Raw genomic sequence first — 27,760 nt, 5'->3', positions numbered from 1 at the left:
TGTCCGCTCGGTCTGCCGTACATACATGACGGCGCAAGATGGCGACCTCTCTAAAGCAAGGCCCTTGCTATATATATATATATAAAAGCATAATTATAAGGCTACGAAAACCAAACGAATTTTATTTTATAGCGATTATACACTTGTATAAACATATTAATGGGTAGAATATTCAGATTCAGATTCAGATTGACAATAAACCATGCCAAATATTACACACTGGCCCTTTAAATTTTTTTTTAAATATTATGTGAGCCTTTGGGACATGTCTTTATTCTCATAAAGGACCAAACTTTAACCAGAGTTTTATTTGACATCCCATGTGACAGTTTTCACATGAGAAAATTAGAGTTTAGAAGCAGTGTTTTTTCTGTTTCATTGTTTTTTCCCATATATATAGATGGAATATTTGTCTCACTGGGCTTTACAGTCTCAGCAAAATGAGACCTCACCTCTTTTACCCTTGATTTGTATAAGTAAAAACACCAAAAAACAGGAACAGGAAAAAAGGGAGACACCTTAGAAAGAGCAACAGAGTACAGATCCCTCTTAAAACTGACAGAAGTAGTACTTAACAATATTAAGTAAAAAAAAAAAGTACATGATATAATAAGTAAATAGTAACTAGCAAGAAATAGTAAGAAAATACTAGATTTGTGTCCAAAATCAGAATTACACTTTTGTTTTGCCACATGAAGTGTTGGTATAGTGAATATCACTATATGTTTTATTTTGCAATGATACCCCCACCCCCCTGATAGCACATCCCTCCCAGGCTCACGTTGCCATGGGAGACGAGCAGCTTGAGCTTCCCAGGATGAGTGTGAGCGCCCCATGTTGCCCGGCAACCCCGTAATGTGGAAACCGGGCAGTGTGTTTCCTCAACATCCTTGATAACAGCTGATAAGGCTTTGCTTTATGTGTGTGTGTGTGTGTGTGTGTGTGTGTGTGTGCGTGTGTGTATGTGTGTGTCCAGTGACTCATATGCCAGCGGCTGAGTCCCATTACCAGCAGTGAGTGTAAATAAGGGTGGTTGCTGAGAACTGACAAACTGTTGGCCTTGCACGCAGAACATACTTTTCGCGGCACTTCTCCAGAGCCTCGTCTGCAATCTGTTTCAGGTTGATCAGCTTCTCTCCTCTGTAAACACCATCTGTATATCACAAAGGGATGGAGGGAGAGAGTGATGGTGGGACAGATGAGGAGGTTTGTGAACTAGCAGGGAGACGGTGTTTAAACACTGAGGCTCTTTACAACTTAAAAACCACATTAAGAGCCCCTGAGGGCAACAACACATCACATCCTGGCGCTGCTGTGTTGGCTGACATATCTCTTATCTGAGCTGCCGGACCTACCTGCTGTCACCAGGATGCTGCTCTGGGCATCTATGATCCTCTCACACAGAGAGTCAGCGGAGAAACCTGCAAACTGCAAAGACAAAGACAAGACACAGCTTATGACCTTTAAATAGATAATTCTGTTCTATTAAAGGTGGGTGTTACTGTCATAGTTTTGTCCACCATGTCTATTGACAGCACTGTAATCATCAAAATATTTGCTGAGATCTGGGAACACAGCAACATGGGCGACACAAGAAAGTCCAAGAGGCCAAAAAAACATGACAGGTTGCAAACAAGCACATTATCTAAACCAATCTAACATTGCTCAGGAAACATGTGGGCACACAACTAAAGTAAATATGTGCAAATCAGTCTGTAAACTCTGATGAACATTTACTGTTTGCCTTTATTTTTGCTTTAAAGTAAGCTAACAAAAAACCTGTTTGATCCGGCTGCTTATGTTTCTTGTCAGATGCCATTTCAGCAATGTTGTTGCATTCCTTGGTCTCAGCATTTAACTTTGTCAGTACAATGTTGTATTATCACTAATATTAATGACGGCCAGCTATAGGAAGAAGCCCCATCTGGACTGGGCCTTTAGCACCAACAGGTCTAAGTCTCTTTAAAGGGATAGTTCACCCCAAAATGTAGTTCTATTTATCAGTCTAGATTGTTTTGGTGGGAGGTGCCAACTGTTGGAGATATCGGCCGTAGAGATGTCTAGAGTGGAACTAGATGGCACTGGGCTTGTGGTGCTCAAAGTGCCAAAAAATACCCTCTCTAGAAATCATGACCCGGTTACTCAAGATAATCCACAGACCTTGTTGTGAGCAGTTTCATGTAGGGACTATTTTCTTTCTGCTGAACTACATCCGCCAACTGCATCACTGCGCTGAAGGATGCATGCATCTACTGCTAGCGCACCTAGCACTACTAAACTAACCAACAGTACAGTTGAACTGAGGAGGACGCCGTTAATGTTTATATCTTGCACTGTCACAAGCACGAGCCTCTCATCCATGAGTAGATGTACGCTTCCTTCTGTGTGGTGATACAATTGGTGGGTGCAGTTTGGTAGAAAGAACATGAAACTGCTCACAACAAGGTCTGTGGATTATCTTGAGTAACCGGGTCATGATTTCAGGGAAGAGACATTGCTGTTGAGTTTTTCAAATGTATTTATTTCTTTCGTTTTGGCGCTTTGAGCACCACAAGCCGAGTGCCATCTAGTTCCATTATACTGGAGAGAAGGCAGACATCTCTACAGGTGATATCTCCAACACTCAGCAACTCACACTAAAACAATCTAGACTGATATATAACACTACAGGTAAGAGGAAAAATATGTACTTTTGCTTTTGGGTTGAACTGTACCTTTAACAACAGGGAAAAAAATGTGTCAACCCAATAGATTTGGTTTCCTCCTAATCAAAAAACAATATATGACTTCTAGCTTACATTTGAAGCAAGACTACGTAACAATTGTGGGAAGAATTACCACATTTTTTGTCTGAAAAACTACAATTTTCATTTCTACATAAACCACAACCCTGACTTTATGTCTGTTCTCTTCTGGCGCTACTGTTACACTATGTTTTAGATTCAGTCATTATTCCTTGATTGTCACTTGTGGCCACAAATAGCTGCAGTTCGGTAAAAGCTACATAGTCTCCGTTAAAGTGCAGACAGACAGTCTGAAGCATGCTGTTCCCTCTCATTCCCATGTATAGCGCAGTCACCTTGTTCAATCTTACATAATGAACCAGACATTTATAATTAATCTTTTATATGATTGTCATCTGCTGCGTCCTCTGCCAGACGCTTGTGTTCTCGCCAAGGTCAATAGTTCAGAGTATAAAGTTTCAGTGTTGATGACAGCATTATGAATCAGGTCACTGAGGATTCTGGACTCAGCAAAATGTCACAGCGTGAGTGGCACTGGCTGTCCTGTCTGGCTCCATCTATGATTTAATTTCATACCAAGCTAATTTATGATTAATATTAACAGTCACGTGAGAATCCAAGAAGCTGGCTCTATACCAAAGATCCTTATGTTACTGAGTGTGTTCATGTCAAGTGTAAAAACTCAGAGCTGGAAAATGTGCAACAATGACCAAGCACAGGCAAGGTCGCTTTCACTTCAGTCTGCCAACAACAGGCCTTTGCAAGTCATAAAACAAACCATCTTGGAGCAGCGTGGAGATATTTTTAACAGGGCCACTAACCTTTGCGTATTTTAGGCTTGAAAACCTAAAATACTGTTGGCTTGCTTGCAAAACTGCACAGACTCTAATGCCTCTCCAAGCTAGATACAGCCAGTAAATGACTGACCCATATATTGGGTGCAGGTGCTGTCAGCGCTATGTTCACACAGAGAACAGCTGGTAACTACAGGAGTGGGGCAGTCTGGACTAACAGGAGCAAGAGCTCAGGTTCAAGTAAGAGCTGCAAACACTGCAAACTTACGTGACTGTCTGCACACAGATTGAAACGTATGCATGCCAGATATAGAGTTAAATAGTCCCATAAGACAATGATGCCTGACTCCTGCTTGGAACACCAGAGAGAGTTAAGTTTCTCACAGATGACAACACAACAGATATCAGAAAGTTGAAAAAAAAAACCCTTGACATGTCTGTGTCTCCAAAATGTGTCAAACAAAGGCCAAACATCCATCTACTTACCACAATGGAGTGAACAGCGCCTATCCTTGCACAGGCCAACATAGCGTAGACCAGTTCTGGGATCATGGGGAGGTAGATGGACACCCTGTCTCCCTTTTTTATACCTTGAACAAGGAAACAAGCAGATTTGATGTTTTGGATAACACAAATCACACCTGGGTATTACTTCTCAACTCAAACCAGCAATTGTATATTGAACAGGTGCATTGGGCATACTGCCGTATCTCTTGTGTTGCAGCATGCTGGTTTTTATCATTATGTTCATCTTCCCTCATGAAACCACAAACTGAAACATGTTATTTTGTGTACCTTTTTAAACTCAAACTTTTCAATGCTATAAGTAATTTCAAAAGGTCAAGTCATCTATATTTGGAGCTACTGGGCAAATTATACTATGTATTGTTTGCATGCAAGATTTAGGTTTCTCACCCATTTGCTTGAGGACATTGGCACAGCGGCAGACCTGGCTCAGCAGCTGGCTGTAGGTGATGGCCATGTGGTGGTCAGGTGAGTTCCCCTCCCTGAGATGACAACATACAACAGAAAATACTCAGCCTAAACAGTCATGAAAAACCTGTTTCAGATTGTGTGAAGCTCTGTATGTGTTAAAGAGCTAACCATTTTTATACTTTTTATTTTATCATTTTCATACATATAGAAGACAGATACAGAGATATACTGTAGATACAGAAACCCTTCCAATACAGAGTTCTTTGAGTCTCACAGGAGAGATAACCTGTTCCCACTGTTGGTGCTGTCTGTATTTGATTTGAATGTTTGTCAGAACAACAGTTTGTGAAAGCCAAAACAGTGTGCTAACTTGGCATCAACTTTACATCATGATGATGGTGAAATAAATCAATACACTGACGAAACGCAACTGCTATTGATTATGTCCACATATTTGGTTGTCTTTAAAAGGTCCTTATATGTGATGTTGTGCCTCTTGGCAAAGAAGTATCAGAGCCAACCAAATGAAATGTGGAACTCCACAGGGGCCAATCCTTGGACCTCTTTGATTCAACTGCTAAATGCACCCATTAGCTCTAATATGACTCTCTGAAACACACCCAGCTGTGGCAAAATGTAGCTTATCAAAATAAATTGAGCAATGTGTTAGTTCAGGCTGGACACAATGTCAAGCTCAGCTCACATCCCAGCTACATCAGCTGATCTCAAACAGCCCAATCAACTAATGGAGCAGCTGATAGATCACGATTCCTTTCTATGCAATCAATTGGCAAATCTCATTCAGGACGCCCTATTATGCAATCAATTGGCAAATCTCATTCAGGACGCCCTATTTGAACTGCTCTGGCCTGCCTACTGTTGCTGCTTCCTCAACAAGCCGTGTTGCAACCCGCCTCCACCCCAGCTCCTCCTTTTCATGCTATGTCTGACTTATCATTGTCATTTCTATTTGTCATTGATGCTGCTCTGTTCTGTTCCCGGGGGTCTTTGCTGCTGCTCTCCCTGCCTTGATAGACTTGCCGCTTGATCGAATGTACGCTTACACAATGCGCCGTGTCTGTGTATATACTTGCTGCAGCACTACGCAGCCAAAATACACAATACTGGCGGTCTCCACTTGGGGCAGACAACAGAAATATAACCCGGATATCAGGTAGTGCATGCTGGCCGGCAAGTTTTTTTTCCTAGGATGGTGAAGGCAAGACCCGCTCTACTCTGCCTTAATCTGCCTCAGATTGACTTACCCTGACATTCTTTCGTTAAACCTAACCAATCCAGCCAAAAAAAGGCACTGACTACTAGCCTATCAGAGGGAGATGAGGATGAGCCATGCCTTCGCCATCCTAGGAGAAAGAATTCAGTGGCCGGGTATTGTAAACAAACATGGATGCCCTTGATATGCTTGTTGAGGAAGAAGAACTATGTCACTATGTAACAGCATGGAAACATCATAGAGATGCGGGTAGTTCCGCACTAGGTCTGTCAGCCTCTCTTCAAAAGTTTCCGCCATTGCTCCGACAGCGACTCTGTCTGGTCTGATCTCATGGTCACTGTGTTCATTCGCACAAGCGCCTCTGGCGGTCATGTCAATATTGCACCTCACGCGTGCGCCACAGTACCTCATGTTGAGATGTGCGGCTGACGCATCAAACGAACGCAGATCACGCATGGCAGCCATGATGCAGTCGCGTTGTTTGCAGCAAGTATATTACGGCCCTTAGGCTTTCCATGGAGGCGCATGGAAGGGCAGAGATGTTTGCTGTCTCTGCCTCAGGCTTTGCTCATTTGTGCATGGAAGGGCAGAGAGGTGTGCTCTCTCTGCCTTAAGACTTTCCACGTAAGCGCGTGGAAGAGGCTTTCTGCGTAGGCCTAGGAAAGGCAGAGAGACCCCAGAACAGAGCTATACCTCCAAATATAATACTGCAAATGGAAATAAGGTTTTCTTTGACTAAAGTGGACCTGACTGAATCACATTTTTCTGTGATGGGAAGCGTATTCATGTGTTTCAGGTAAGAAGATGTTCTTTGTAACATGAGTCAACATGTCACATGAGTCACAAGACTCATTACCGATAGGCTGTGGTTATCCTCTGGCCTTAAACTAAAAGTAAAACTATCCCCAACTTTTAGTTTGGCCGCACTTTGCCGGAGGACCAAATGCCTGCAACTCAGAGTGGCCACCACAGCTTTCCATATACACTGCATTGGTGTGTTTTTGGCGCAAAGTTAACTAAAAGTCAGGTTCGTCATTACTGTCTGCTGCTGAAAACCCAAATGAGAAATCTTGGTGTAGTCAGGGAATCAAAACCTAATTTTGATGCCCATGTCGAGACAATAACAATGTGGCCTATTACCACCATAAAATAGAGCATGAATCAGGGAATTCACCAACAAACAAGATTTAGGAAACCTAATCCACGTCTTGATCTCTGTAACGGCCAGCCTGCTGTAATAGGATTTTCTCAGGTCTTTCTTAAAAAGCTCTTTGACAGCTGCCGCTCATTCAGAATGCTGCTACTTAAAATCTTAGAGAGACCAAGAAAGCTGGGAACATCACTCCACTTCTCAAATAACTTTTAGCCAATACAACTCGGCTATAAATCCCCAAAATGATTTATGAGCAAAATACTTTTGCAAGAGATTCAAACCCACAGATCCTCTGAGGTCGTCTATCATAAAATCCAAATATGGTGAAGCTGCTTTTAGCTGCTGTCCTGCAGTGGTATGTTTACCATTGCTTTTAGACTTTGTGCTGTTGTTGTGTATGTACCATGGACTTCAGTCTGTCATTCATTATGCTCTTTAATTTTCTTGGCTTTTTGGTTTGTCTTGTCTAAAAGATTGAAAAAGAAAATGGCACTGAGACAAACCTGACACTGAGATGTCTCATTTTATCTGAAACTTGCCGTTACAGCAACAAATGCCTAACACATGCACTGATGCTTCTACTGTTTAACAGCTTTAAAGGGCATTTTGAAACAGCTGATAAATCACCTCTGAGGCTCTAATTTTACTTTACATTCAATACCTTAAAACTGGATGTTTCTCTTTCTATTATGACTCACCCAGTGAGACAGAAAATGTGTTGAGCTTGAAACCATTTCTTACAACCACTAGGTCAAGGAACGTATAGAAAATTGGTATTTATCTCTCTTTGTTTAAAACAGTTTGTTTGTTTGAGTTTGTTTAAAGGGTGACACTTCAGCTATGGGACACCTGTCATCACACAGCATTGAGATGCTTCTCAATCTCAGACTCTACTAGCTGCAAAACAGATGCAGTTACAGGTGAAACCAAACAAAAGGTCACACATTTGACTTTCAAATACTTTTTGCTGTCTTATTTTTTGCAGTGTGTCCTCCCATTTGAGACAGTTCTGCAACTGCTGTTTGGCAAAGGTGTGGGCTGAAGTCGTAAAAGTGTTTAAGAGTTCAAAACAAACCATCTGGCCACCGATCGTTTGAATATAAACACATTAACAACACAGCTGAAAGCTGCATCCTCCTCATATGGCGTGCTGGAACCAGCAGGGCAAACACTTGAGCAGGTATATTACATAAGTGCTCTGATGGTGTGCAAACAGTGTTAAGACACTTGTGTGGGCGATGGCTGGTCTCCACTGAACCCAGTTTCATTGAACTATTACTGCTGAACATGCAGAACCCATTTGTTGTTTGCTAAGCCTCTTCTGTTGACAGAGCAACATGACGATTGTGCCATGATATAAAGTCAAAACTACAGAAAGTATAGAGTCTTTATGGGAACTTGTGAAGGTGAAAGGAGAAAATTTATGAGCTTACATCCAAGATAAAACAACTGAAAACACAAGTATTCTGAAAACAATCCAAAAGGCTTTTAGTGGACTTTTTATTGGAAGATTTTCAGCTTTTGCACTGTGATAAATATCAAAAGCTTGTTTTTATAAGGGGCTCTTACGGTAATGTTAGATTGTAAAATGTGTTGTACCCAGAGTTTAAGTTTATTTACTTTTATTAATCCCCCTGAGGGGAAATTCAATGTTTTCACTCTTGCTTGTCAATTACACACAGGTCCGAAAGACACACACATGCACAAACAGGACCTATACATGCACAAAGTGGAGAGATGTCAGAGTGAGCGGGCTGCCCTTGGCGAGGCGCCCCGAGCGGTTGGGGGGTTCGGTGCCTTGCTCAAGGGCACCTTGGCAGTGCCCAGGAGGTGAACTGGCACCTCTCCAGCCACCAGTCCACGCTCCAGTCCCTATGGACTTATGGACTGAGCTACTGCCGCCATGACAAAGCATATGACATGTAATAAAATCCTGTTAAATGTTCTCTGTTGATTTACAGGATTGAAAATTTGAAGCTCTGACAGCGTGCTACACTAGCTGAGGTCTGCTTTGGTGCACTGGAGCTGGCAGAGGAGACACAACAGTTGCTATTGACTGGAATACCTGACATAACTCCAGGCAGTGTGTCCCATCAATGCCATCATTTACAGGACAAACATTTTTTGCTTACCAGTAATAGGCAACCTTATCGCCAAGATTCCTCTCCCTCACCAGCCTGTCCAGGACATTATAACACATGTTGGTTTTGGCCCCTTCCATGCATTTTACGTAAATGTTCCCTTTTGTCACATCAAAGTTATACTGCAGCATTGGTCCTGTTGCTGGCTTCTTCCAAAAGAACTCCTCAGCAATCTCTTTCCAGAACGCTGGAACAAAGTGATAATTCATGTCAGTGTTACAGGCTGCAGACCAGGCAGATAAACACAGAGAGATACTGCATACAGAGGGAGTTGGGAATGCAAGGAAACACTGCAAGCACTGCACTAAAAATACAGACTTGTTTGACCTACCTTCTGGATTCTCGAGAGACTTCCTGTACAGTGCCAGATAGGAGTTAAAATCAGGCACATGAGCATCCCTCTTCAGGTCATCAGGAGGGTAGTACATTTTGTCCTGAGACTCAGGAACAACCATTGTGGAAGCTCAGATGCAGACGGGCCTATTTCATCTGAGGGTGAGTAGGAAAGTGGGTTAATCTGGAGTCACTGCTGATCTGTCTGGATCCTCCTGAGTAAGGTGAGAACACTACAAGGCCTCTTGCTCTGAAGCAACACAATTCAGCATGCATAAAGACCCACCTCTAATCCCTGAGCTGCAGGATCTCTCACAGTCTACTTAGGGCCAGGCCAGCCAATCGTCTCGCAGTGTGCGGCACTCCCACTTTTTCATTGGTTGAGCCCTCCCTGGCCTGTTGATCGTATTATTGTATTTTTTCCAAGCAAGGAGGTGGAGGAGGAGAAGGAAGTGTGCAGCAGCAACATGAATGCTCAGGATTCATGCAGGCACAGGATTGATTTGACAGGGAGGGTGATGGGTGCTCTGAGGAGAGAGAGGGGTGGGATGGGGGAGCGGGGAGGGCTGTTTGTTCACTGACAGCCAGTAAACTAAATTTCTGATCCTCAAAGCATTGTCACAGAATGTTCTCGGTATAGTAGCTGACACATTTTTATAGTTACATATTTGCTATTGCTGTAAGAGTTCTTTAGGTCATGTCAAATTATAACCCTTGCTTAACGTTTATTGTCTGACTTGGCGTACATATGTCATTATCATACCTTGTTTGCATGACAGATTTAGACTTTGTCACACTGTATTTTATATATGAAAATGCATGACAAAAACTGGACAATTAATTTCACTGCAAGACATAGACATGAGCAATTATTATCAAATGACAAAAAAGTTTTTACAAATTAAATAAAAATGCCTCAAAAATAAATTGTTTTTATTTTACTCAATTTTTTAAATGTCCACTGAATATATATTCACTTAACTGACTGGAATATGTTGCATTTATTATTATTGTATTGTGTGTTGTTATTGTATTGATTATTAATTACCTGGGTATTTATACTTTGAACTTGCGTGCATCCCTTGCTCAATATTTTGCACATTCCTGCACAAAACTCTGCAGCTCTCCCACCTTAAAACAGACAACAACAACAAACTTTTTTTCCATTTTCAATTGTCAGTTTTTCTATTTTATATCATGTCTCTTGACTTTTGCATTGTGTTTATAGTTATGCAACAAATCACCAAGACACATTCCTTGAATGCAAGGGCATAGGTTTTGTTCCAACACTGGGGAGGACACATATGAAATGGGGGGTTTGGGGGTGCTCTGCAAAAAAAATCCTAATGTCAGACACTCAATTTCCTGCATTCTGTTGAATTTTTATGTACAAATTTGTGCCTTTTCTGCATCAATTTATGCTGTCAATACATTTAATCTTGTCAAAATAAAGGTTCCCCTGTTATTGTCATGTTTTTGTGGGGGGGGGGGGGGGGGGGGGCAAATGTTCTCCTTTTCCCCCTACTCTGATAAAGCACAGTCTCAAAAAAAAAGTTTAGTATCATTTCTTTTATAAAGCTATTACATTCTTTATTATAAAATGTCATAACGTGTAATCAAAAAACTGTCATGCTTGGGAATATTCGTCCCTCGTAAACACTGGTAGAAATGAAACATGACGTACAGTTCAGGTTACATAAAAAATGCCCAAATGGGCTCTTGACTTGATTTGTTGTCGAGCTCAAATTTCAATCTGGGATCGATTAGGTTGCGCCGGACTGACGTCTGACGTAGCATCTCACGTCAGACCCTCTTAACCGAGCGTGATAGCGCTTGTGTTGATGTCGGCCGCTGCTACCCGGTCCATTTGGTAACATATCGGGACCAAACTTCAAGCCCCAAGATGTTTTTGTCTGCTGCTGTTCGCTCTGCAGTTTCGCAGACGGTATGTTTGTGATATTCTTTATGGTTCTGGGTAGAAGTATGTGTGCCATTTTTAATAATTTGTAGAGAAATTGCTGTGACTCCTCACAAGGGCAAGCAGGGAAGGCCGCTAAGCTAGCATTGGGTTGGGTAACGTTAGCATGCTAGGTACTTTAGCTTTCTGCTGTCTGATATTTGGACAAAATTACCAGTGCAAAGGAAATGTTACCCGACACGAGCAATTGCATATTAGAATTGACTTAATTATTCTGATAAATCACGTTTATTTTAGATATAACAACAAAATGTGAGCTAGGTTCAGAACACGTAACTCACTCAATGTTGTAGTTAGTTATGTATGTGTGTGCTGATACTGCAGTTGTACAACATAGCAAAGCACTGGTATTTTAATCACTGCTAGCACTAACATTTATTTCAACTATGTGTGATTTATGGCCCCTGGGGGTTGGCTTAAATTAAAATTACATCATGATATTAAGAATTAAGGCAATAAACAAGCTGGTAACAGCCTTATATTCAGTTATACATACCTTATATTTTTCTTAATGAGTGCCACATAAAGATGCACATCATAGTATAACTAATCTACGACCCCTATTACTACACCTGCAAAGTGTTAAATGTGCAGAAACTAGTGCTCAAGTTATGCTTATGTGAGGGTATCACATGTTAAATGTTCTAAGCCTCTTACAGTTAAATAGTTAGACACCAAGACAAGAATAGTCTGATTTTTATCCTTTTATTTGACCTCACAATTGTGGTATAGTTAAGTTAGAGAATGTCAAGTGGAAAATGACAAAATTACCATTTTTTTAAATGTCTTTTTACCTTCAACATTTCCCAGTCCTTTTAGGTTGTCTGAAGCAAGACAAACCTGCCAAAAGTCTCTCTCTTGGGATGTCAGAGTATGAATTAACATACTGACAAGTGCTTTATCTGTCCTCTTTCTCTCTGTGATTTCAGGCCAGGCAGGTCAGGAGTTTGCATCGGTCTGCTGCGCGCGCTGGAGCTGGTGGCATCTTTGTGGTGAGCTTCATTTTCTTTGACAATGTCTAGAGATGTGTAGAATAAGTTGAGTACAGAGTATCCATCAGTGCTATGGAGTCAGGCGAAATTGTTAAAGGCTTGTTGAAAACCACAAATTGTGTCTCAAAGAATAAGCAGCTACTAGGGTAATTGTAAGTTATTATAAGAACTGATTGTCATGTTGCCTGTGTGCTTCAGCCAGAATCTGTGAGATAAAAGGTCCTAGAATTTGGTGAATGGGACCAGAATATTAGTGGTTTTCAATTCTGTCAAGCAGATTTCATTCTAGCTCTTAAACCAGGGACTACTTGGGATAGCAGTGAATGCACCAAGCCACCAGGGAGAACTGCGATCAACATTGGATGACCACTTAAATAATCAATCACATTTTTCTTAATAGCGCTTAAAATATTATGAATAATATGCACTATTGCCTAGATCTGAATTACCGTTAATTGTCCTTATTACTGACCTCTGTGGCCTTGTATCAGTGTGGTCAGCCTGCCTGTAACAGATACCATACATCAATGTAATGTAATGTAATGTGCACCAATACTTTGTATTACGTCACAGCATCGGTACATTGTTTCTTTATTTATTGTGACCTTACAGTGCTGGGTATAGTCAATATACATTGATAAAACAGTTCATATATATTATATCATTTATAGTTTGAAAATACTTTACTAAGTTAATGCATTTTGAAAGAGTATAAAAAAGATGTAGAACTGGGATTTTAGAAAATGGGCCCGTTTTACTCCAGTGTTCACTCACAATACTGGTGTAAAAAAATCTTTCACAACCACAAACTTAAGTCAGTTGAGTTTAAACTTGCATTTACCCATTATTTACATGTGGTTATATTATTTGTATTTGTTTCTAAATAAGTCAGCCAGTAACTGTTTTGTGTGAATGTTACTGTATGAATGCATAACTCAACAAAATGTTTGTTTCCATTTTCGCTGAAAAAAAAATCCCAAAGGTGTCAGTTTTCAAAAAGTTCTTAATTTATCCCAGCAGCTGCCTTCAGAGCCTATTAGAGCCACGCTGTGTGACAAAAACATCACGTGATATTTTCACGTAATGGAAACATGCCATGGTTTCATTGTCCCCTGGTAGTAAAGATGTTTTTGATCTGTGATCGAAGGAAAGTCGGTTCGGCTGAATTGTCTGCAAGCCACTCTTTTTCCATCAGGAATGTTGTATTTGACAATTTAATCTTCAAACACCATTACATTTAATTTTTTTCTTTAACTGCACAAAGGCTATTTGCTGCTCACAAGGGGGCAGTGTGTGCAGAAGCAGAAATAATTGTTATCTGTGTTGAGTCTTTTCAACGGTCTGATAGCAGCACCTGTTTTCCCCTGTGGGCTTACATGATAGGTTATTCATATTTTATCAGATACTATTAGAAACTGCACATGATGCTGTTACTCACATGAAAGCAGTGGTTACATAATACCAGCTTCATGTTTTGAATCAAGACTTAAAAGTCTGAATAGTTTTATTCATAGATGACGAAGGATAATAAAACCTTTGGTATAAACAATGTTAACTGTCCTTTAACACTGTGGTCTTTCTGTTTTAGCACAGAGATACTCCTGACAACAACCCAGACACTCCCTTTGAGTTCACTGAGGAGAACAAAAAGGTAAAGTTAACATCTGAATTGAGCCAGTAAGAATATCTACCAATATTTTCCCACCTGTATTGGCCAGTTCTGATATGAGACTATATAAGTCAAACAAGTTGAGCTTTTCAGACATCCCTATCTTTAGTTTTTTTTCTTTATTATCATGTTCATGTTCTTCTAATTATTGTTATATTGAATTGCATGGCTGTCTCACTCCCCTTGCAAGCATGCATATATTTCAAAAGTTACAACTGGACATTTTTCTCTTTTTTAATATCTTAAACTGAACCTTGATACAGGGTTTTCACCCCATATTTTGGTGAAAGGTTATATACCACTGTAGCAGATAGTAAAATAGGAGGAGCTGATCATTATCACCAAGATAAAACAACGATTATTTTGATACATTAACTTCATATTCATTTTGAAAAGGTACCAGTATCAGTGCATTTCTTGTAAATACCTGTATAGCTAATACTTTTGTATGAGCATCGTTTGATATTTTAAATTGGTGTTATTGTTGAGGTAAAGTGGGATACAGTCATTCTTATTCTAAGGAATGCCACATTAGTTAAAATGTCTTTTGTTTTTCTTCCCCTGCAGAGGATCGAGGCGATCATTTCAATGTACCCTATCGGACACAAGCAAGCAGCCACCATCCCAGTGTTGGATGTAGCCCAGAGGCAACATGGATGGCTTCCTATTTCTGCCATGAACAAGGCACAGTGATTCTTCCACAATTTGTTTTACAGCTGTGTAATGCCAATTTGTTGGACCATAAAACACCACGTCTTATGTCATGTAAGGGAACCTCATTATATGTTTGTAATTGTTTTCATTCAGGTCGCTGAGGTGCTGGAAGTCGCTCCGATGAGAGTGTATGAAGTAGCGACATTCTATACGATGTTCCTGCGTCAGCCCGTGGGAAAATACTTCATTCAGATCTGCACAACAACACCCTGCATGCTCTGCAACTCAGACAGCATCCTGGAGGCCATCCAAAACAAACTGGGTAAGAGAGCCATTTTCCATTTTATGGTGGGACACCAGAGAAGAGATGAAAACGCAGATGAAAACAATCTTTTTTTTATTGTGTATATTTGAGATAAACACAGATTGGGAACAAACATGTAAATATACAGTTGTTTCTGCAATTCAAACAACAGCGAGCCGTAGCAGCAAACAAGAATACACATGAGACTGAAATCAAGCCAGACGACTGCTAAGCTACATCAGTCTCTGTAGCGTTTAAAAGAGCACCCTCAGATTTTTGTTCTTTCAATCAAACAGATAGTGAGGTTATACTTTTTGTTATAACTCCCATAAAGTGTTACAGCTGTGTAATGTCACGTAATGCTGCTTGAGTTTAAATTATTTGTTGCTTCAGTAACATGTGCAGCTTGTCGGAGGAGATTAGCTAAATAAAAAGAATGTCTTTATTTGTTTTTCCACAGGTATCAAGGTTGGAGAGACTACTCCAGATAAGATGTTCACGCTAATAGAAGTGGAATGCCTGGGTGCCTGTGTGAATGCTCCAATGGTCCAGATCAATGACAACTATTATGTGAGTGTTAGACTACTCTGTGCAGATGGCCTCCTCACCAAACATTATAACTTAATTAACAAAATAACGTTAAAGCCTGAAATGAGTTTTGCAAAGAACGTCTGCAGTGAAAACATCTCTCAGTCCTCTTTAAGGAGTGCTACTTTTTTTTTCTCTGGAAGCCAATGCAGGTGTGGTATAGTCTACACTTGTAAGGCTCAGAAACTGAACGAGGCGGAAATGGAAACTGTGACAGGAAAATAATCTTGCATTATTAATAATATGGCTGGAATAACAACGTTGTCTCATCCATGACCTGAGCTCAGAAAAAGATTATGAGCCAGATGTAATATGAAAAGTTTGCTTTTTGCATTTGTGGTTAAACATTATGTGAAACTAATTCTGCAGTCTATTGCCATGGGAGAGTTTGGTTATTGCAAGCTGAGCACAAGTGAATGACCCAATTAAATTAAATGCGACTGAGAAAAGAGGAGTTTTCTGTAACACGTAAAATTGCTGAGGTGTGATCATTAGAGACAGAACAGGTACGGTGAGTATGGTGGTACTGAGTTTAGCATTTTCTGTGATTAATTAGCACTCAAAAATGCATGCAGTATCTGGGCTATTATATTAATTCCATCATCAATTACATGCATTAGGTTTAATTCAAATTGTACAGTTTGTAAACAGGCATGTGTGAGGTTGTAAACCTGCAAAGATGCAGCTTAGGAGCAGTCGAGGCAACACCAGTGTAGCTGCACAGATAGATATATTCCTGTTTAACAGGCGGTCCATTTGTTTTTGCAGAGTCTCATTCAGTCTTTCATGCACATTAACATGGTGAATAATGCTGTAATTGAGCTCCTTTTTTAAATGCAAGTGGATACGACTCTTCAGCAGTGATGTAGTTGGGTGTAAAATTACTCTTATCATAACCAGTCCTGCTTTGGTTACCTGGGTTAAAAACAAATTAAGTTATTTAACACAGTTTTAACCTCTTCTGCGCTTAATAAAGAAAATCATAATGTTATTTTATGAGATGGAGGTGAACTGACGGGGTTCATTATCTTTTGTAGTGCATTAACATTTGGACATTCTGACTATTACTATGTCTGATTCAGTTTTGAAAGCAAAAAGCATCACAGGGCAAAATTATTCTGCATGTCTTTTTTCCCCCAACAACACAGTTATTTTGAAAATTTAAAAGATTTATTATCTAGGAAGACAGTTTGGCTGAAAAACCTGCTTTAATATGATATCTGGAAAATCATGCTTTTCAGAATTAGCTATAATCATCATAAGCTCCTTGCAATATTGCAAAAGTAGTATTTCAAGTATTGCCTTCTGACCATCCCTGCTCTGTCTTTAGAATTAAATTTAGTAGGGATAAAAAAGGTGCTCATAAAGGTTTCAGGATGTGGAAAACTGGTAAGACTTTAATGATCTAACATGAGACCACTAGTGATGGAAATCAGTGCACGATTATGCTTTCTTTGCATTTAACCTTTTTCTTTTGCTCATTTTCAGGAGGACCTCACACCTAAGGACATTGAGGAAATTATTGATGAACTTATAGCAGGCAGAGTTCCACCACCTGGGCCCAGGTACATACTGTTCCTGGTCAATTAATTACATAGTTTTATAGATTTTTTATTTTTTATTTTTTAAAATCTTCTCTTTATGCTGATTGTATGTTAAGATTTATTTTCTTTTCCCTTTCCTACAGGGGTGGCCGTTTCTCCTGTGAGCCTGCAGGTGGATTGACTTCTCTGACAGAGCCTCCTCCAGGACCAGGCTTCGGTGTAAGAGCCGACCTGTAGACTTATTCGGGCCATCATCTGCTTTTATCAAAAGCAACTCGTCGTCCCTGAAGCTGATATTATGCTTTACTCAGACATGTTGTGTAAATAAATTGTTCATATACCTGTGCTCTTGGTGTCATGGTGTCACTTACAGGGTTCTAACAATGACAAGGTAATAAAACTGATTATATATTTTTAATTTGGCCTGTGACCACAACTACAGCTCTTCTAGGTGCACTTGACATTAGAGGTTGATAATAGACAAACTAGGTATTTTGTAGGCATTTTCTGGCATCGTTATTAATCTAGTGTTTTATGGATTTATTATTCTACCATGTCTTTTCTTGGTTTTAAAGATTTATTGCAGTTCAGTGATGCTATTTTATGAACTGTACTGTTGCAGCAGATCAAAATAACAATACCTAACATACTGTAACATGTTGCATTTTGTTAAATATCACCAAGATTTACCAGCAAAGAAAAGAGGCCTATGTCGCAGTTTCCAGTGTCAACACTACTTATGTGACAGCTTTTTCTGACAAGCTTATAAAGGGTTTTACTTTACAGTCAATTATACAGCACGTACACACACAAATATTTCGAGGACTCATCTGCATCATCATAAAATGTTTGCATACCCCAAAACAGAAATCATTTTATCCAAACTCGGTCACAAAAAGGAAGACATATATCCACATACACATTTCAACCTGCATTTCCCCTCTTGGGAGCAGTAAAGGCGTATTTTAGTAAGAATCCCTAACATAATGATGTCAGAAAATCCAAGTCATTTTATCATACATTAGCTTGACTGAATTCATATTATAGATAAGCTTGGTGCTGTTCATTCAAGACTACTACTCTACTGCAACTTTGGACTGTCATCTTAGTTTCAAATATATAATACCATATGTAATAGTAAACAATTAGATGTTCCTGATTGAAACTGTCACAAGTCACAACTACATTGGAGACATTCTGTATTTATGTTTCAATTTAAATTAAGATATTTAAATCCACACACTAAAAAGTTAATTTGTGGATATTAATTGGAGGCTGCAACTTAATATCAAAAGTACCTAAAGCCTTTGTAATAAGAGTGCAATTACTGGTAACTTAAACCAGCACTTTGACGAGTCAATATGTAGTAAAAGCCGTGTTAGATTAATATTAATTCTAATGACTTATTCATGTATTCCAGACATCTTCACAGTCAGTCCGGTCAAGCTATTGTATGGTAAACCCTCTTCAACACACCCCCTTCATACAACTGCTCCTGTCATTTCCATTCCGCCCCGGTGGCGTTTTCGTGTCTAGCCGGTGCCCCTCCCCCACTCCGGTTTCCTCTTGCGACTTTGAAGCCTGCTCTGCAACATATAATATTATGCGCCATGACGCATGCGCGCAACACACACCATGATGCAAATGTCACTGCGCAACCAATTCAAAGCTGGCCAATACAATGACATGGCTAAAAGGGGCGAATTTCAGCCGTCGGTTTATTCATGAAACTGTACCCAAATGATTTAGCCATGCTCACGGGCAAGAAAAGAGCCGCCATTCCACTGTTAACCTCAGCCGTGATCTTCGAGAAAGTTCCCACTAACCGCAACACAGCAGCGGAAAAGATGACGTCAAGTGCCCGTTACTGTTCTCCCTCTCCATTCCTTTCAGTCCCAAATTCACACGCCAGTAACCCACCAACAGATGTTACACACGCCGCTAGCTGACAAAATGTGACAGCACGGAGAATATTCTTAACATTAAAGGTGCGGATTTACTCACAGCGTCGATAAAACAAAGAGTTAAATCGTTTCCACACATACCCATCTACAGTCTATCCAGCAGACGGAGACCTTATAAGCTCGGTAGGGCTCAAGCGGTCACGTGACGCCCTCGACCAATGGGAACGGCGTTTGCATGTTTTGCTGGGCTTTTCTCGGAGAGGACGGGCGACGAACGGCTGCGATGTTTTCAAAACCAGCGATGAACGTCACACAGCCGTAGGCTACGGTTAACGTCCAATATTTAGGAAATAACTGTTTATATTGCGCAATATTCACATATAGCTGAACCTGAATGAGTCGGTGGGATACGTGTGACCCAGTTTAAAGGTAAGCGGAAAACTAGGTTTGTTGTTTGATTGCCTCGGATCATAAGGGGGTAAAAATCCTAGTTAACGTTAACCATCTGGCTAAGTTCTACAGCGAGCAGGCTAACGCTGAGCTAACGTGAAGTAAACTGCGTGCGAAAATTGAGTGTTATGTGTCTGCGTGGGCTTGGTATAGTTGTGTGCCACGTGCGTTACACACATTGAGTACTTTCTCTTTGCTAACTGGAATTTCACCCGTATCTGCGTCTAATAGCTCGCTGCCTTGTTGAAGCGAGAGAACAGAAAGCTGATAGGAAAATGTCGGGGCGAAGCAGAGCGAGCTGGGTTAGCCCCAGCCAGCCAGCGAGGCTGTGTAGGGCTGGGAACGAGCTTGCTAGCTAGCTAGATTAAGCGCTGGGAGGGGGAACGTTGTGAGGGCAGTGAAGGGGCTGCAGTGGGCTTTTGTCTCAGGCTGTGCTCTCGTGTTAAATATTTCCATTAAAACATGAAACTTGAATGCTCTTTCTGTTGGCCACAGAGTGACAGGGCACAACACATTTACTAGTGCAACGCATTTCGGGACATAACGTTAATGATACCGTAGCTCGTTATGTTTACTTACCGTAGCGAAGTTGAAGATTTTAGCGCTCAATAACATATTGCTGGCTGTGCATTGAAGGCAAGCACGAGCGACATTAACCGTGAGGTGGGTGGTGTTGTCTGCAATGATCCAGCCAACGCCACCGTTTATTTACACCCAGCGCAGTCGTTGGAATAATAGCTATTATAAATCCAGTGTAAATATATAGTAATGCTTTGCTAATTCATACAAGGAACTAGCATAGCTTGAATTACTAGGAGCTTGCGCCTCCCAGCCAATGACTGTGACATTTTGGGGGTGTGTTGCCTGATACAAAAGCTGCCTGTTTTTAGATGGCTGTCCGTGCAGCGACCGCTCTGAGCCAACAAAACGTCGACCTTACATTTAAAAATACCTAAAGTTAAAGCAAGATTTTGTAAAGACTGCATTTTACGCACTTAAATGAACCTTATATTCACTTCCCATACACCATTAGCAGCACCAAATCGTGGTAAAATTGCAACAGTATTTGGCAGTTGTGTTTTATATTTCATGTCTTTTGTAAGGCAAAGGCACAAAAAAGCCTAAAATTGTACAACCATGCCAGTATTCCCAGGGATAGGAAGGCAGGGGTAAATTTGAATGTTTTCTTATATTATAATATTTTTTTTAAAATCTCAGTATTACAGGGTATGTTCCTTTGTGATCACAAGAGAACAGTTTGTCTTTCTGTTGCTGAGCACTGCTTGTGATCACAAAACCATTATGCTCAAGAGAAATGGCTTATGTCAACAATACATCAGAAAACATGCCACGATTGCTGGATGATACATGTTAGTTGTGTTGACATCAAAAATATTTTTCTCATAGCCACCAAAAAGCAACAATAAAAACATCTTAACCCATGCTCCTCCCGGATCCTTTGTCAGTTAGAATTTATGCAAAATAAACAATTTAGCAGTCCTTAAAGGCATCATGAGCCACAGAGGTCTTCTTAATACATCCAGTCTTCTACATACCTTAAAATTGGCTTCAAAGTCATCAAAGCCAACCAATGTTTGGCCATTTGCTGTTAAATTCAACTTCTGTATTTGTGTAATTATTTGGCGGTGGCATCAGTCTTAGTTTTTCGTCTTATTAGTCACCACATGCTCTCACAGGGTTTTGCATAAGCTCATTTCAAAAAGCTGTATGGCAGGGTTGTCAAAGTACCACGGAAGACGGAGAGTTTAGCTGGTTTTCAGGTTAAACTGAAAAACTACACTTAGGCATTACAGTCATTGTCACACCATAAACCAGACAGGAAGAAGTAATCTATAAAATTGACTATGGTAATGTACTTAGTGTTTGAATGACCATCTGCCTTCTTTTAGTCTTCCATGACACATCATGTTTTGGCTTACTGAGGCTATCTAAATTTGCTACCGGCCACACTTAGTCATCGATGACCAGGAAATGCATAGAAGCTACAATTACAAAGTGCTTTAGAAATAATCGTGTTAATTTTCTATTTATTTATCGTTTCTAAAATTCAACAGCAATTAAGATAGTTGAGGAGAGCAAAGCTTCAAATTATGTTATGACATAATAATACATATGTGGGTGAGAGTTTGGTGAGTAATCCATTATTCACTGGCTAACTAACATTTGATGTTAGCTGGTGCCTTTTTATATACTGACACCACAACAAACAAAAATGTTGATAGTCACAGCCCAGGCAGTAAATAGAGACTACAGACTGCTTTTCAGAAATGTATCTAGTTCTTCTCCTATTAGTATAATAGCGTATCAGGTGCTAGCACGGTGTCTCCTGCTAGGGTTGATGGTCTGCACAGCCAGTTTGTACTTAATTGTATGTGATGGGATTAGCAATCTTTTTGTTTAATGTGCCAGTGTAATCTAATTCTCCCACTTTACCAATGGTTTCTGGATCGCTCTCAGTCAGTATGTTTTTTAGTGTCCATGACAAATTAGTGCGAATATCTCAATTTAACCGCAGTCCCAAAACAAAAAGGACATGAGAATTGATAAAGATCCTGCACTTAGTGTACTTAGCAACCAAGGATGCATCAGATGGTGATTTGGCTGAGAATGAATGAGAAGTCCCACGGTGCTGAAGGTTGTAGTGTGAGAATAGGGTGAGTACAAGACATTTTTATTGCAAGATATCACGCCTTATAAATACTCTGGCATCAGTACCGCAGTACCTTTTTTTTGTTGCGTCAGTGAGGCCAAGGTGTATCCTTTTACTTTCTGCAGTCACTCTGAAATGTTGTGCTTTCTGACACTTGAATCTTTTGCCAGCTTATAGATATTTGACATTGAAACGATGGCGTATGCTTATGTTGTTTTGTGCATAGAAAGGTTGCGTCTCTAAACCTCTAATATATAAACCTTTGTTGAACTGAAAGCTCTTCAGAATGCAGTGAAATAAATAGTATAGCATTAATTTCCACTTCATTGAGGTATATTTTACTTTGTGGTACAACTAATAGTGTGATACATCTTGCACCCATGTATCGCATTTCTCTCACAGGTCTTAGAAAAATATTTGACGCAGATAAAACAAACTATGTTAGTGACTGACAATGGACTATCATATCAACTATGCTCAACAGAAAAGGCACACTCCTGTTATTGTTTTATAAGTAGGCTGGTTTTATCTAACTGATGAACCCAAAAACAGTAAATCACAACAGTACAATTAATTCCTCATTCTGTAATGGCACTTACTACAAAAATATGTTGAAGAAATTTTTGTTGTTGGTATTAATGGCTATTTTATGTAGTTATATAGTTGGGGGTTTTAGTTTAATATATTGATATCCACTAGGGCTGCCACTAGCGATTATTTTCATTGTCGACTAATCTGTCGATTATTTCTTTGATTAGTCGACTAATCATTTCATCGAAAAATGTGTTAAAATGTTGAAAAATGTCAGTCTGTCTCGCCCAAACCCCAAAATTACGTCATCTAATGTCTTGTTTCATACTCACGCCAAAGGGTTTTAGTTCACTGTCACGGGAGAGTAAAGCTGCCAATATCTGAACGTAAGGAGCTGCAATAAGAGTATTTTGAGGCACTTTTATAGTACTTTTCTATGAAAAATGACTCAAACCGATTAGTCGACTACTAAAATAGTCCCCGATTATTTTAATAGTCTATTAGTCATTGATTAGTCGACTAATCGTGGCAGCCCTAATATCCACATAAGTATTAGGGGTGTAAATCACCAGTTTCATCATGATACGATATTATATCGATTCTTTGGACAAAGATATAATATTTTTCGATATTACAAAGTCTGGTACGATACGATTTCGATTCAATACAGTTCAGGAGTCTGTAAGCGATATTAGGCGATATTAAATGCCCATTTAACACAGTCTGTTACAGAAGAAGCTGCCACCCCTCTCTTTTTTACTTTGGCCATAAAACACATAAACAACACATAGATAATTAAGTACAGTAAAGTTAACTTTAAACTGACTCCACTGGCACAAATAAAACAACAACGACATTCAGCTCAGTAGTACCTGTCAAAGTTCAGAGACAAAACAATTGTTTTTTGCTAATCACCCATGATTAGCTTAAGCATGTTTACATTGCATAAATTAGCCTAGTGGCTAGCGGACATTTTTTATCTACTCATAGCTTAACTTTTCTTACTTACTGTTGGTTTAAGTCACTGTATCTCCCAACAGAACAGCTCGGTTGAATTTCAGCCTGCATGCATGTTTTTTCAGCCTAACATTGTTAAAACAGAGCAGCTAATGTTGCTAAAGCAAGGAGTTAGCGGAGTGAGATGCTCGTCCAGGCAGGTAACGTTACGTTACGTCTCTTGGCTGATTACCATCTGCGTGCCGCTGTTTGACACTGACACAAGCTTTCAAAATAAATGCCTATGCTAAAGATGACGATATGATCGAGGTTTCCGCTTTGCATCAATTATATTGGATCTTTGATCATTAAATCGATCCAGATCGATGGATCGTTATGCCCCTAATAACTACCATATGTGGATAAACACTTTAGTAATGAAAACAGAGTAACCAGAAAAATAGAATGACCTGTATAATTAAACAGTGTTATACAAAAGCAGTACAATAACTGCTACATTGAAATGTCAAGCTTTTGTTTAAACTCTCAGTTTAGTTGTTTAGTTGTAGACATTTCATATGTCAATATGTCAAGATGCACCACTGTATTGTTTACTTTATCAAGTGTCAATGCATATTGCCGCCCCAGACAAGGAGCAAATGAATCATTTTTGCTCTCTGGATTGTATTCTGGTTACTGTGTTAGTTGGAGTCGGTCCAGAATTAACTTTTTTGTCCACCGGCCAAATGGCTGGTGAATGTTTGGATTTTACCAGCCACTCAGTTGATTACCACTGTCTTTTTAAGGCTGGTGAGTGAAGCAACTCTACTAGCCACTTGCATATATTACAATCATTTGGCCAGTGGATGGTGCTAATTTTGTCCCTGGTATTGGTACCATGTTTGCTGTCTGGTAAATGCAGGGCTCTAGATTACCTTTTTCATTGGTCACACCCTTTTTTTTGTTATCAGCATCTAAAGTGACCCCTCAGTCGACTGAAATTGCCTCAAGTCGAGGAGCTGTTTCTTTGCAGTGTACTTCTGGGGATACTTTGGTCCCCAGATTTTGCTGCAAAGTGAGCGCTTTTGATGCTCACGCTACTCTTCGGCACAGGCAGCTGCAGACATGGAGGCAGCTGCCCAGAGGGCCTGGTCAGGCTCTGAGATAACATTATCTTTGAATCCCTGAATATACATATTGAACAGCCAAATCTGATTCGACTGCCATAATTCTGAGTCAGATACAGCCCTAATATATATATGGCCCTTGCTGGCTTTTGCTGTGGATGAAGGGAAGGCTGAAGAACGAAGGAGGAGAGAACCGACCCACCGGTCTATGTGGCCAGCAGTATTAATTTCTTCTCTATTAATCTCCATTCCTTCTCCGTTGTTTTTGTTTAGCATGCATACATGATGTAATGGATGGTCTTTGTGGTTTGAAAGTTGAACATTTCTCAACTCTCTGCAACCAAGAAAAAATGCCAAACGTGCAGGCCCAGCGCAGACTCATGTGATGCTGCATATACTGCAAAACATTGCTTTCACAGTATGCGCCTTTGACTGTCATGGCCAACTGACTAATGGCAGTATTAAATATCTGTGCATACCCCATGTATAGGGTGAATTTAACAACAGCCAGTGGCCAAATATTGGTTGACCTTGACTGATGACTGTCAATATAACCAGCCATGTGGCTCCCACCACAGAATACAGCCACTTGTGCTGAGAGGGTGCAGTATTCTTTGTCAGAACTGGTGTTGGATATGCTAATTTCCTCTTCCTCATCATTTCTTGAAGGGTTTCCTTGACTGACTCATTTTGATCTTGTTTTTGTTGCTCCTCCAAAGCTTTTCCTTTCACTATTACCCATCCGTCTTTCTCTCAGACATTAGATTTGTTTTTATTCCTTACTAACAGTGCCTGTGCACAGTTTGTCACATGATTTCACACAGTCTTGACATTTTTTGGTGCAGTTTGAAAAGAAAAGCTTTTAGTTTGATGGAAGGATTTGATCTCCCTTCCAACACAAATGCAACTGTTGTCATATATGAATGAGATTGCATAGATGCATGATCAATATGGAATCAAGAATTTGCCAAAACGTGGATGCAGTTTATAAAAATCAGTGTTTTCTTTACCATTATAAGAATTCTCTAGAGTGGCACAGCCTAATTAACAGAAGAAACCTATACTACTATGTTTTAGTGTAATTTTCGGCCATGCTGCTTCTGTCCTCTGCTCTCCATGTTGGTGTTTCACTATGGGTGGATCTGGGGTTGAGCTCCTCGACACGTATCTGGGCAACTGGCAAATTGATTGAGCCAGTGCTTGAAATATCAGAAAGTAAGAACAATTTTCCAGACATTAGTTCGCAAGCGACGCTCTTGGGTAGTCCAGAGGCAGCATCTGATGTGTCTACATCGAGCTAGCCGTCACTCACATCTCCCTGCTCAAACCTGCTGCTGAAGAATTGGAGCGCCCCCCTATTCTGACCTGTAAATGCATTGAAACAGGTTACGATACAAATGACTGTCTGCTTTTCAAAATAAGGTCTTAACACAGTGTAAATACATACACGGAAATATGATTAATTGTATTGTATTCACTGACCTGCAAAACACATTACCTGCACTCCTTATGAACTAAGAAATTCCACTAAATTGTGAGGGAAATCACGCAATTCCTTGATGTTGGGTTGCTGGAAAAAAATCCTGACAGTGAACGTCATTGTTGGACCCTGCAGTCATGTGGAAGAGGTTCTCTGAGATGGCTAATACCGTGTTTACACTGGAGCAGTAAATGCCACGATATGTCAATTGTTGTGCAAGCAATAGCCTGGCAGTTCTGCGCTGGTCAACAGGTGATTTTACTTCTCATCTCGTTCTAATCACATACAAAGCTCTGTCTGCCTGCTTGTTCACGTTTGTGTGTACGCTTATATGTGTGCCTGCTGGTCTCTCGCTCTCTGTTTAGACACTACTGACAACATTTGGAATACGTAGCAAAGTAACAAGCAGCAATGATACTAGGCTATTCCAAATAAATATGGTGGATAGGCAGATTTTGAAATTTCATCATGTGTGGGTAAAATAAATAGATTGTCAGTGTATTTTCTTGGCAGATTTGCTCGCGGAGAAAACAGACCTGACACTGAGACTATTGTTGCAGATTGTGACTCTTTCTGCTTCCATCGCTTAAAATGGGCGCTAAAAGGAAGCGGGCAGCTCTCTGCAGAAGATCGGTGTGCTCTGCAACGCTTCTTTGTTCAGTGTGAACCTGGTGCAAGTCATCCGAATAAGAGGAATTCGATGACTGTAAAGACAGAATCGCAATTTTAATGTCCAATAACTGCCACTTAGAAAATCCCCCCATGTACATATAATGAAACTACGCTGAGCACACTGACATACCTGGTTAGTTTTTAGCCACCTTTAAAAAAGGCCCACTTAAAAAAAATGGTTAGTTTTTAGCCACCTTTAAAAAAGGCCCACTTAAAAAAAAATCAACTTTAAATGTGTGCTGTATTCAGAATACCTTCACCACTTTACCTTGCAGTCAGACATCCCTTTTAAATGGTGAACTTTTATCTAAAACAACCAGACTTAATTGACAAAAACAGCAATTTTACTTTGCAGAACACAGGAGTTGGTGGTCTATTGCTGCCTAAATTAGTTAGTGTGTAAGAAAAGCAGTGAAAATATTCTAAATTTAGCATACGCTTGAACTGAAACAGTTGTTTTTTGGCGGCTAAAATATGGTATGTTGCGGTCCCTGTCCACAGCAGTACATTGCTTGGCTTTCATGCGGATACATTTGGTTTAAAACGCTAGCAAGCCACCTGTACATAAATTAAGCACAGTAGAACCGTCAGATAGGTCAGACCACCGTGTTTGACTATATATCTTGAAATGGTATAGTTACAGCTAAAAGTAAACAAGTATGGCGATTTCACATTTCTCCGCTATTAAAAGCAATTGCCAGTCTTAGGGATGCACCAAATATTTGGTAACCGAATATATTAGGCCGAATATTGCAAAAAACCACACATTCGGTATTCTGTGGAATAAATTAAAAGCAAGGCCGAATAATAGTGGCGTGTTTTGATAACGCAATCAAACAGCGTGCCGTGACGGGCGGAGTAAAATGTCGGCAGTGTGGCGATCCGTCCGTCACCACACTCGCATTTGCGACTAAAAATAGTTTTG

At 40.1% G+C, this 27,760-nt stretch overlaps 3 protein-coding genes across 4 annotated transcripts in view; 2 read left to right on the top strand and 1 right to left on the bottom strand.

Moving 5' to 3' along the window:
* Nucleotides 1-9,631, bottom strand: part of acss2l (acyl-CoA synthetase short chain family member 2 like) — a 20,660-nt gene extending 11,029 nt beyond the window's left edge. Inside the window, exons 1-6 of the mRNA XM_050032470.1 lie at nucleotides 9,334-9,631; nucleotides 8,994-9,189; nucleotides 4,454-4,545; nucleotides 4,025-4,128; nucleotides 1,356-1,428; nucleotides 1,078-1,153 (exon numbers count right to left, since the gene is read on the bottom strand). Coding sequence (XP_049888427.1) covers nucleotides 1,078-1,153; nucleotides 1,356-1,428; nucleotides 4,025-4,128; nucleotides 4,454-4,545; nucleotides 8,994-9,189; nucleotides 9,334-9,457 — 665 coding nt within the window. The 5' untranslated portion in view covers nucleotides 9,458-9,631. The remainder of the gene's footprint in view (nucleotides 1-1,077; nucleotides 1,154-1,355; nucleotides 1,429-4,024; nucleotides 4,129-4,453; nucleotides 4,546-8,993; nucleotides 9,190-9,333) is intronic.
* Nucleotides 9,632-11,125: 1,494 nt separating this feature from the next.
* ndufv2 (NADH:ubiquinone oxidoreductase core subunit V2) lies at nucleotides 11,126-17,409 on the top strand. Its single transcript, XM_050033453.1, has 8 exons — nucleotides 11,126-11,280; nucleotides 12,243-12,305; nucleotides 13,894-13,956; nucleotides 14,542-14,658; nucleotides 14,782-14,950; nucleotides 15,393-15,502; nucleotides 17,009-17,085; nucleotides 17,208-17,409. Exons 1-8 carry the CDS (start codon nucleotides 11,239-11,241, stop codon nucleotides 17,299-17,301), a joined length of 735 nt encoding a protein of 244 aa, XP_049889410.1. The 5' UTR covers nucleotides 11,126-11,238; the 3' UTR covers nucleotides 17,302-17,409.
* Nucleotides 17,410-19,209: 1,800 nt separating this feature from the next.
* Nucleotides 19,210-27,760, top strand: part of ankrd12 (ankyrin repeat domain 12) — a 48,009-nt gene continuing 39,458 nt past the window's right edge. For both annotated transcript variants that reach the window (XM_050074606.1, XM_050074604.1), the window contains exon 1: nucleotides 19,210-19,397. The gene's annotated coding sequence lies outside the window, so the exon portion shown is untranslated. The remainder of the gene's footprint in view (nucleotides 19,398-27,760) is intronic.

This window comes from Epinephelus moara, chromosome 21, assembly GCF_006386435.1.
Source record: "Epinephelus moara isolate mb chromosome 21, YSFRI_EMoa_1.0, whole genome shotgun sequence".
NCBI lineage: Eukaryota > Metazoa > Chordata > Actinopteri > Perciformes > Serranidae > Epinephelus > Epinephelus moara.
Note: the sequence above shows the minus strand (reverse complement) of the source record. Positions and strands in the feature narration are given on the sequence as shown.